Source organism: Phragmites australis, chromosome 17 (genome assembly GCF_958298935.1).
Source record: "Phragmites australis chromosome 17, lpPhrAust1.1, whole genome shotgun sequence".
Lineage (NCBI taxonomy): Eukaryota > Viridiplantae > Streptophyta > Magnoliopsida > Poales > Poaceae > Phragmites > Phragmites australis.
In genome coordinates this window covers 17,487,342-17,498,357 of record NC_084937.1, presented here as the reverse complement: position 1 = coordinate 17,498,357, position 11,016 = coordinate 17,487,342, and the positions used below count along the sequence as shown (strand labels likewise).

General features: G+C 46.4%; 1 protein-coding gene across 1 annotated transcript; it reads right to left on the bottom strand.

Annotated features, from left to right (window-relative positions):
• Positions 1 to 3,095: 3,095 nt before the first annotated feature.
• On the bottom strand, positions 3,096 to 4,489 carry LOC133897518 (FCS-Like Zinc finger 6-like). The gene is made up of 2 exons (XM_062338280.1): positions 3,945 to 4,489; positions 3,096 to 3,860 (listed from the first exon to the last, which is right to left on the bottom strand). The coding sequence occupies exons 1-2, from the start codon at positions 4,292 to 4,294 to the stop codon at positions 3,689 to 3,691; spliced, it is 522 nt and encodes a 173-aa protein (XP_062194264.1). The 5' UTR covers positions 4,295 to 4,489; the 3' UTR covers positions 3,096 to 3,688.
• Positions 4,490 to 11,016: the final 6,527 nt, after the last annotated feature.

Below are 11,016 nucleotides of genomic sequence, written 5' to 3'. Positions count from 1 at the left end.
GATTGGGAATTGGCTTGGATTAGTTGGAGAGTTAGAATACGCTGGATTTTATGGGTTGGGTTAGTGACCGAGCCATCGAGCCATTGGCAAGTCAGCTCTGACTCAGCTCGTTTGGCCCGCTGGTTGGCCGGGAGTCTCATGAGATTTCCTTCCTTGGAGATAGCCGTCAAGATGATTCACTGCCACCACCACGTACTGAAGTCGATGATTTCCTGCTAATTAATTCATCTAAGAGCCGGATTAAGCATTAGCCGAGCTAAGTAACAAATAATCTTACTCTAATTACTCGGCCATATTAATTATTCCATTAATCATAGCTACGTTAATCCACCCATGGCTATATTCAACTAATACTTGTAGCCGAGCAAAACACTCTAAATCTCCATTACCCGGCCATATCAATCCTCTTTCCTCTCTTCTGCTTAATTAGTTTTTACTAATCTCTTAATTGGTCATTCAATGGACTAACCCCAGATTAAGCATCAAGCCAACATATTAATTATGCCAATTATCCACATAAAAATTAAAAAACCTAACTGTTAGCTAAATGTGGCCAATTAAGCTCTTATTAACGTAATCGTGCCCAAACTATTGCACTTGTTATTTTTGGCTATCAACAGAGGTTACATATGGACCCATTTTTTATCGGCACATTTTCACGAGAATTGGCAATTTCTTCGATAATAAATAATCTTTTTTTTCAAAAAAATGTACGTATATACTCAATCCTGATGGAGGGCGATTAGTTGTTGCACGAACGTCACCATCAATTTGCAATAGCCTATACACGATCGTGTGAGAGAGGAAATGAAGAATGACAAATCCAGTTAACAATCCCTAGAACGTCAGATTTATTCAATCAAATGTTCCAGTTAAATCGGGATTTAATTAACAGCTACCACATCATCATTTGCAGAACATTTGTAAAAAAAGTTCAGTAGGTATATACACCTTTTGGCAACTATATATGAATCCTCATTTTCCTGTGCTCTGTGGAAGAACACGGAATTGTTCCCCATGTGTTCCTTTAGAACATGGATTATAGGATTTATTTAGTAGAGTTCTTATAATAGCTCTTCGAGTAAAATTAGAGGAGCTCTGCTAAATAGCAGTTTTTAATTTATATTTTTTAAAGTAGAATATGTGGGAGTGATTTCTTAAAATAAAATAGATAGTAGGAGATAAAAAGGGTAGCTACACCTGATTCACTTTCCATACAAAATTATTTTCTTTATAAAATTTACTCTAGAGAACCACTTTTATCTATATAATCACTTTTCTCAGATAATCACTCCATCTAGAAAATTTAAATTAAAAAAAGTTCTATCAAACTGATCCTTAGTAGCTACGCTACACATCACGAATCACCCCACCCCACTAGCACAGAGGATTTCCTTGCAGCCACGAAACAGGAACAATGTGTCACAGCTTTGCAAAGGCAAGAAGAACAAAGCACTTTTCTTCTCCATTGTTTCAGGCCATGGATCCTTTGCCCCCACCCCCTAGAAAAAAATTATATGCAATAGTGTTGTAGTCATTTTCTCATAGAGTACCGTTTAGATAGCAGTTATTTGTCCTCTAATATGTATCTTAAAACAGTGGGTCTTATCTAAATAAAAAAAACTATTATATTTACTCATTACTCGATATATATGATTAATATTGTGCGGATCTCATTCACTACGTCAAGATACACGTTATAAACATGTGACGGTTACATAGACAATGCTGCATAGGTGTTCGTAACACTGCTGTATATAATTTTTTTTTTAAAAAGGAGACAGAGACATTAGGGAGGAGCGCGTGTGGAGTGGGTGGACAGCTGGGCGGTGCTGCGGACGTGAGGGCCTGTGGTCGGGTCGGACCGGCGCGAATGCATCCAACGCAATGGACCACTCTTGACATGAGCGCTAGTGGCTCGCTGGCTGCGGCAACTAGTGCAAAACCTCTCCGATGTGATGCACGCATTTGCACAAATGTTTCCGGGCTTTGGGAGTTTGATCATTGGTGTTAATCTTTCGAGAAATGTAGTGGACTATAGCTATGTTAAGTTTTAAACAGTGCGGTGCTTAAAAAAACTAGTAGCATATGTCACATTTGCGCGAGATGGATGGATGGTGAGCTGGTGACACAACGCAGTTTCTTCTCTCTCCTGGAAGGCTGGAACTGGAAGCGCCCGTGAACCCACAGTTGTAGTGTCTTCTTCCCAGCAGTTGGGTCTTCGCAAGCGTGCCCGGCGCTATCTACTCCAACGCATCTGCAGGTCTGCACTTGTGCAGTCAGCAAGTGCCAAAATGGTGTCGACATCTTGCTCCGGGGACAGCAGCCGTACGTACGCCATTACTCTGGCCGTGGATGCTTCATCGACCTTACTGATAGTACCAGAGATGGAGGAGCGAAAGGACTCTTGACAGTGAGGAGCAAACCGATCGATGTTGGTGGCATCTGGCATCGCGTTGGCCATTAGTACGAGCCAGTGGCTTACTGGCTTCTGCAACTCGAGTATCTGATTAGTGCCACCTGATCAATTGATCTAGTTTGTTCCAAGTAGCTATTCCTCGTTAATTGGAAGGTGATATGGATGTATGTTGAATTTTTGCATCGGTGCACCTGACCACATAAATTAGTAATGGCGACAGCGGAATCCATGTGAGCATCCCCAAGCTTTTCTGCTACTAGTATTACCACTCACGAGCTCAATGGTTTAAGCGCGTGTGGCTAACCTGTGGACACGTGTTAGCAACGGACTCGTATCCTTAACAAAGCAATATCACCTGAATAAACAGTAAGTTTGTGTGAATAGTACCATAATATTATTTACTGAGATAGCAAAATGCTGTAGTGGTTTTACTGTATATTATTTTACTGTAGCAGACAATCAGGTACGCCCGTTCAGATCTAACGGATGGTAGAGGTTAATGTTACCGTTACTATTCACTGATGATATTACTTTAGTAATATTAGAGGATAAGAATCTATTAGCAACATGTTAACTGTCACCAAAACGTACGTAGGGAATAGAGTACCAATATCATATGGTGGATCAAATGATATATGATACTCCAACCCTGCTTGCTTATTAGTCGGTGGCCAGCAGTAATAAGGAACATTGCACGACTCTAATTCTTGCCGGATACACAAGAACCTTGCTACAAAAGGTAAGGAATTCACAAGGATCACAAGAGATACAGTGAGTAGTCATAATAATCTTTGTGATTAAGCTCATCTCGCACTGCCTAGCTTGTCGTCATAATAACATCGTTGAATTTAATTTTCGTGACAAGATCGATCCCAACAAACATCAACTCTGCCGTGCAACGCATCTGCATCTGCATCTGCATCTGCATCCACTTCTCTTCCCTCTCTCGGTTGTCCTTTTTTTTCCTTTCACGTAGATGCTGCTGCTCGGTACAGTAGTACCAGCATCGATAGCAAGCGACCGAGCAAGACGAATTCAGATATGCTAACATATTACACGGATCGATCGATCGACGATCGATCCATCAAATCGAGCTAATAATGGTATCTGCAGCTCATGCAGCGATCGATGCAGATAACTAATGGATTAAGCTGGTAACTACTAGTATATATGGTTGCTGATGAGTGGTCGAGCTTGCAGCTGACTCCTTGAGGTACACTAGCAAGCTAGGTAGCCTGCGTGGGTGCGTGCACGTCTCCATGCTCCTCGTCATGCCGCGGCCACCGTGCCGCCGGCGGCGCCGGGCTTGCTGGAGCCGCGGCGGCCGGTGGCCGGCGCCGCAGCGGCGTCCTTGATCGACGTCACCGCGCACTTGTCCTTCCACTCCTCCTGCGTCATGTGCCGCTCCCTGCACTCCAGGCTGCAGAACGCCGCCTCGCCCCTGCAAGAAGCACGCCACTAATATTATTATACGGATTACGGAGCCATGCCAGCGTCACAGCTTATGCGTAATTAGCACACGTACTTGTACATGAAGGTGTCGCGGCCGGGGCCGAGGCGGCGCCGGCAGAGCCCGCAGGCGCGGAGGAAGGCGGCGGCCTCGGAGGCCGAGCAGTCGGCCGAGTTCCGCCGGAGCCCCGCTCGTGCAGGCGCCGCGCGCGCGCGGTACGCCGCCAGCCAGTCCGCCTGCGCCTCGGCGCCTCCGACGCCGCCGCCTCCGAACGCGGACAGCCAGTCCTGGCCGCCGCCGTTGGGCAGCTGCCCTAGTTCTGCCTCCTCGTCCTCCACCACCGCCGCCAGCGCGTCCGGCGGCGCGAACTCCGTCATGCTCGTCGTCCGCCGCATCGGGTTCTTGCTCCCCCTCCTCCCCACCATCACCCCCTCCAATAAACACACGCACCTCTACGTGCAGACCTACTCGTAACGCACGGTACACGTGAAACCAGGAGGTCTAGGGAAAGCACAGGGGTGTGAAGCTGCGAAGAAGAGACGAGGAGGCGCCGGCCATGGAAGCGCAGGCACGCGCGCGCGGTGTGTGTGTGGAGAGGAGGCGAGGGAGATCTGCCGTGTGTTGGGTGAGTGGGAGGGGGATAAAAGAAGGGGAGCGAGGATCCGGGCCGTCCGATGTGGCGCGATAGTCCATCGGATCCACGTCAGCGCTGCCCCTTCCCCGCACTGATTGCTACTCCCTAGGGGCTAGGGCGGGACGGGGCGGGACGGTTGTGTCATTTCGTTTTGTCGGGGCTCGATCAACCTCACCGGTTTTTATTTAAGATTGTAGTTGATTTGAGTAAGTACCAGTCGTGTGCTCGTATTAATCTATGTCATTATGATTGAGAAATTTTATGGAGAAAAATAATCATGTGCTAATGAGCAGGTAGATGCAAGAAAGGGGTGTTTGGGGAAGGGTTTTCTGTGGTGTGTTTTGGTGGGGCTGACTAGATGTGGTTGGATACGGAACTTGAGTTTCTCTTTGATGTAAATTTGTATGGTGATAATATTTTAATGTGCAAGTTTATCATGAGATTCATACTATTTTTCTGGAAAAAAAGAAATGATATAGCACTACCTGCAACAGCTCTATTACGCGGCTTAACAGTGTGCCATCAATGATTCATTGACATTGTAACATCCCAAGTTTAACATATTAGTTAATTATAAATTTTCACTTTAAATTAATAAATTTTAACTAAAATTAAGGAAATGTGTATATGATATATATACTTGTATGTATATATTCATATATATTAAATGTATTAAGTTAACTAGGTATTCCAAATTATACTAAATTTTTTTCCAAAATAATCCCCACATTAAATTAGTTCAAATGTGTTGGTTTATGATTTTTATGGTTCTTTGTGTGGAGATTTGAAATTGAATGTCTCTCAATTTCAAATCTATTCTTAGTTTCTATTCAGCCTAAATCCAAATTGAATTCGAATCCTTCCTCAAGAATCAAGATCCAAGCCCAAATCTCAATTCAAATATGTTTATTTGAATTGATATTAATAAAAAATCAAATCCAAATTCAAATACCCCAAGTTGAATTTAAACCTAATTCCTTATTCTATTTTCCTTTTTCTCTCTTCCCAGGCCAAACCACTTTCCCTTCACTCTCGCGCGGCCCACGGCAACCGGCCCAGCCTTCCTTTCTCCCCCCCCCCCCCTCCTTCCTTCCCCGTGTTGGGCCGCAGCCGCACCGCTCAGCCCACTGGGCCTGCTAGCCCTCACGCTAGATAGCCGCCCATGCGCGTGCGCCCATGCAAGCATGGCCGTCCACGCGTCACACATCGGTCGGCCGCCGCCCGGTCTCCTTCTCCTCCTTCATTGCGACACCACGCCGACTGCCGTTTTCCCCTCTAGGAAAATAACCCTCCCAGCCTCCGCGCCCTCGCTCTCTCTCTCTCTTCTCTCTTCTCTCTTCTCTCTTCTCCCTTCTTTCTCTCTGCCCATGCTCGTGCGCCATGCCTCTGTGCCGCACAACTTTTGCGGCCATGCACGCACATGGACGGCACAGAGCGCCTGTATTGCAAGAAAAATGGTGGGCACTACCCCCACCACCTCGCACTGCAAGATCACTAAAACTGTTATACTGTGCGTATCAGCTACTTGATCTAGGGACTAATACGGGTGGCACAGAAGATCCTGGGTTGGGGTCTTACAGACGTGACCAATCGTACTAATATCATATTATCGACGATTAGTAAACCGCCAATCTTCAAATACATGATAGAAATAGGGGATTCTCTCTCTTACCGAATCAAGCACCAAAGACAGAGATTTTATATAAGTTTGGGCCTCTTAGGAGATAATAATCGTACGTCATGCGTTCTTGTATTGATCTTCGAGACAGAGTACAAGTGAGTCATGGCTAGCTTAGATGACATCTAAAACTAGTCGAATGCTTCTTACGTGTTGTCTGGCAAGTTATCGATGTAGATCACGATTGTGGTTGTGAATTGGCTTCTAATTGCGTCTAGATGACTTGTCCTCCTCCGTAGGATCCCCTGGCTCCATATATATGGGAGTTGCAGTGTGGCATCCAGACTCCTTTACGAGTAGGATTTTGTCATCTTTAAACTTAGAGATATACTTCCTTGTTTAAGGGATATCTTGACACATGCAGAATGTTTCCATATATCCGAGGATTCCCTTCTAAATATGACTGTATGCTCCAGGTACCTAGGGTACCCCATGAATTCATATACGTATTGTATATAGCTAATTTATACTACATATCGTCAAGCCCCCCATCAGTACATGAAATGAGGTTATGACGGATCAAGAAACTTAGCCCAGCCAAGAAAGGCATCTCGGCAAACTACATTTTCGAGTGATAATTCAGGGTTTCCGGGTAGGATGTACATCTAACCGGATTTTTGGTTATCCTCGGGTCATATAGCCTCTCATATGAGTAGGAATTCCGAGTCAACCAAAATATCTTGCCGATTTCTCAGAATCCTGATAAGGATGGAAAAATCTGGCTCTCTGTACATCGGGTCTTTGAAATTTGAACCATCGCAGCGGAGATTTCTTGTGACGGTGAAGGAATTTTTCCTCTCTTTTTTTGGCAAACAGATCATGATGACGTTTAGAAACCAGAGCACATACATTGGAGTCATGCGCTTGTTCTTTTGGGTTTTCACGTCAACTGCCTCGCATGTGTCGAAAGATATTTCGAGCGATAAATGTGATGGGACATTGGCACAAAAAATTATTTCCCCGAGTAGACCTCGGAACCATTGCGTGGCTAGTTAGAGATCTATCGAGGGCATCTATAAAATGGACTCGGGGTGACTCAGGCAACACTTTAGCTTCCCAGTCATCTATTTGCTTGAGCTCTTGCCTTTTCTTCTAACTCCTTGTGCCTATAGCCATCCTTCCGAGCTCTCCTTTTACATTTCATTCCTAGGAGATTCCACGATTTGCCACTGAATAACTTTTTATGTTCCTTATATACCATCATTGTGTCAATAACATGTGGGACTAGGTCCCACATGTCATCCTCACAATGGATGGCATATTAGACATTAAGTAGTTATTCAGTGGCATATCGTGGATTTATCCTTCATTCCTTGAACCTCCATGGGTTGCAAGAAGCTAGGGAAGCAATCCGCCTCCTCCGTCGACAACTCCACGATCCCGGCATGGGCATCGTTAGAGGTCTTAGAGGAGATGTTGGCCTAGCTGGAGCATGACAAGGTGATCCCCTCGCGTGCCTTGATCGCCTGTGCATCGGTGGAACGCCAAGATATCCCCAGCCTAGATACAAACAGGGATGTGGTGTTTGTTGACTTCTTCCACTGTGGCTTCCGGTTCCCCCCTTCCAGCTTTATCCTTTTGGGGCTCAAGTTCTATGGAATTGAGCTCATCCATCTCAACCTCAATTCCATCATGATGCTCAGCATTTTCGTATACCTATGTGAGGCATATTTGGGCACATGACCCCTCCTCAACTTGTTCCGCTACTTGTATGTATTGAAGAGGTTGATGAACAGTGCACCGTTGGCGTTGGCTTCCGCCTCCATGAATGGAAAGCCACAGAATACATTAACTTCGCCACCAAGAGCTCCTGGTCAGGGTGGCACAGAAAGTGGTTCTACTGCTAGCCACCCCCACCCGAAGACATTGGCTACTGAGGGCACATGCTGTACCCAACAATGGTCTGGATGGACACACCATACGTCTATGCAATGATTCAGATTCTTGTCTCTAAGATCACAGGGCTGAAGGTGCTGGGCTTGATGACGTGGGAAGTCGCTGAGGACTTCATCAGGCGATGGAAAAGCCCCCTGCACTCGAGGGTGTTAGCTGCCTGGCAATACAAGGCCGAGGAAGACCCAGCCTGAGAAGGTGAGACAGGTACTCGTTATCACGTGTAGCGTTAGTACTCGGGGCGAGTAGGAAGTCCTTTGTTTCTTATGATTACTTCTCACTACAAGTCTTTCCATAGTGGAGGTTGTTCAGAGGACAAGCTTCCTCTTCGAAACAGCTCCTACATAATTCCGCCCACACATCCTGGTGACCATCGTGATGATGGAGGCTGAGGCAAGGGTAGAGATCTTGTTGGTAAGTTTCATTGAAACTCTGTTTTCTTTTTTGAGTAGTCCTAACTTGAAGTAGCAGTCTGCACATATGATGCAATGCTTGGGCTAAGGAAAACATGACCTGGATACTGAGACCCCACGGGTCCGAGATGAGGAGGATGACTACGTAGAGGTCATCGCGATGTCTAGCTCAAGTGGGGCGGAGGCTTGCCGAACGCGGCATCAGCCCTGGAATTCGTCGACGAGAATGTGCCAGGGGATATCTTGGGATCCACTGGCGGTGACCATCCGAGGAGTGGCGTGGCCACATCTCCCATGCCTCTATCTCTGATTCCTGCACCTTGCCTCCAAGGCCTTCTTCTTAGGTAAGGCTGCCCCTAACCCTTCAAATTTCCTTCTCGTAGGGATAAGACTCACGCGAAGACATGGGTAGTTACAGGTTCAGGACCGCGCGAAGGCAATCATTGGCGAGGGGACCTTAGCTGGTGGAGCCTTGGTCCCATCAGATACTGTGACTAGTGAAGTCGCCCCTGAGTCAAGGCAACCAACCGAGCTTTGAGCCCCACCACGGTTAATGCACAGCGCAACCTCAAGCTTAAGAAGAGGAGGTGCGTGTGTCTATTTTGGTTGTCTTCCGTGTTCGGGAATGTGTCTAAATTGTTACTTGCAGGCTGGTTAAGGCAGACCCATTACCGACCATGCCGGAACCCGTCCCCGAGAACGTGGGTACCCTCAGCTTGGAGGACGACATCTCTAGCTGAGGGGAAGGTCTTATCGGTGGAGGGACATGTGGATGAGACAGTCAAGCCCCTAATCCCATCGGCTGGAGAGACCGGGCAACCAGGAATCACAGCGGCACCAGAGCCTAAAACATCACTACTCGGACTGTCACGCCAAGTGCCTTGGTGGGAGGTAGTTCAAGGGGTGCGATTTGATGCAGACCGTGGCCTGGTGGTCTTTCTGCCACCCTTCTCGAGGTACATCAAAACCTGTAGAGTAGTTAGCAGAAACTTGTTCCTTTTGCATGAGCTAACTTGTAGGTATGCAACTTTCCACGTCAGGGATGAGTGCCCTCCGTTAAGAGATCTAGCAGCTGAAGGAGTGACTGGCTGAGCAACATGCTGAGAAGGTCTAACGGTTGGCCAAGCTTGAGGCTGAGAAGGCCCAATGGTTTCTCACAGCCTAGGGTATGTGTCCCTTCCCTAGCACATATTATTTTTACACTATGTATCTTTTTGATAAGCTTATGGCTTGATTGCAGAGCTATCCGAGGCCCTGGAAGCCCAACCCAAGCAAGGATCAGGATGACCTCCATTTAATAGATTCTCAACTCTGCCCTAGACCTATTCCACACTGCTTTGAGTGGTCTAGGAATGCAGTTCCAGGACTGGGAGGACGATGGCGTCGTGGGAACTGCTAGCCAGGTGGCAGAGCTAGCCAGAGTCCTCCACGGCTTGCAGACGGCTATTGCTGAGAACACCACACACCAAGTCCGGAATAGCACGCAGGAGGTGGTGGCCCAGGTGTTGATGATCCTTAAGGCCCACTTCACAGAGAAGGACGCCAATGTCCTCCAGGACAAGTTCTCGGTGGAAACTGAAGAAGAAGCTGCTTAGCTAGTGGAGGCGAGGGAGGGCGCAGCCAAGGATTATTTAGATTGGATGACCTTCTCAGAATCCCCTTAGGATCTCTTTATTTTGATGTTCTCTATGCTTAGGAACAATCTTAGTCTTTTGTTAGTAAACAAGAACCATCTAAAATGCATGCATGTGGAGTGTTAGGACTTTTAGATACCGAGCACATCCCAACAATGCATTATACTTAGTGCTACTCGTCTCTCCCTTCAGCTAAGGTAGGAGAACCTTATCACTACTCAGAGAGCTTAATCAATCAGCCTTAGGTCCGACGTGAGTGGGAGGAACTGTGGCCCCTGGGCACTCGTAGACGCGATAAGGGACCTTTTCATATCTCTCTAGGTCATAACTTAGAAATCGTCCCTCTACAAAGGAAGCAGCTTTTGCACATGCACAATATCTTGTTGTTTGCTCTTATTATGTTGTACCCATCCAGCCCCTGGCTAGCTATCTAGGAAGAAATCTTGAATAGGCGGTCAAAGAGAAAAAATATAATGTTCATATTTCCCCTTTGGTCGTAGAACTTTTGTTACCATAGTCCATCCTATGTGACTTTTGCCCATGTGTATCCGAGCATGCATGTTGGGTAGAGGTACCTGATCAGCTTACTGAAAGGATCGAATAGCCCAAGAGGGGGGGTGAATTGGGATATTAATTAAAACTTCTACCGCTTTAGCAAATAAAACTAAAAGGAAATGCGACTAAGGGATTTAACTAGAACAAGACAACTAACTAAGCAAAAATTAACCAAGAGAGATAATCTTAAAGAAGAACTTGCAATAGTAACAAAGCTCAAAATAAGATGCGAGAAAGTAAATAGTTGGAGAAGACAACACCGATTTTTTCCCGAGGTTTCGAGAAGTTGGCACTTCCCCCTAGTCCTCGTTGGAGCATCCACCAAGGATGTCGCTCCCCC

Excerpts from the sequence above, each read along its gene's own strand:
- LOC133897518 (XM_062338280.1), bottom strand. The coding sequence starts at position 4,294 with ATGGTGGGGAGGAGGGGGAGCAAGAACCCGATGCGGCGGACGACGAGC. Across the intron at positions 3,861-3,944 it reads CGCGACACCTTCATGTACAA|GGGCGAGGCGGCGTTCTGCA; the intron begins GTACGTGTGCTA and ends TGCTTCTTGCAG.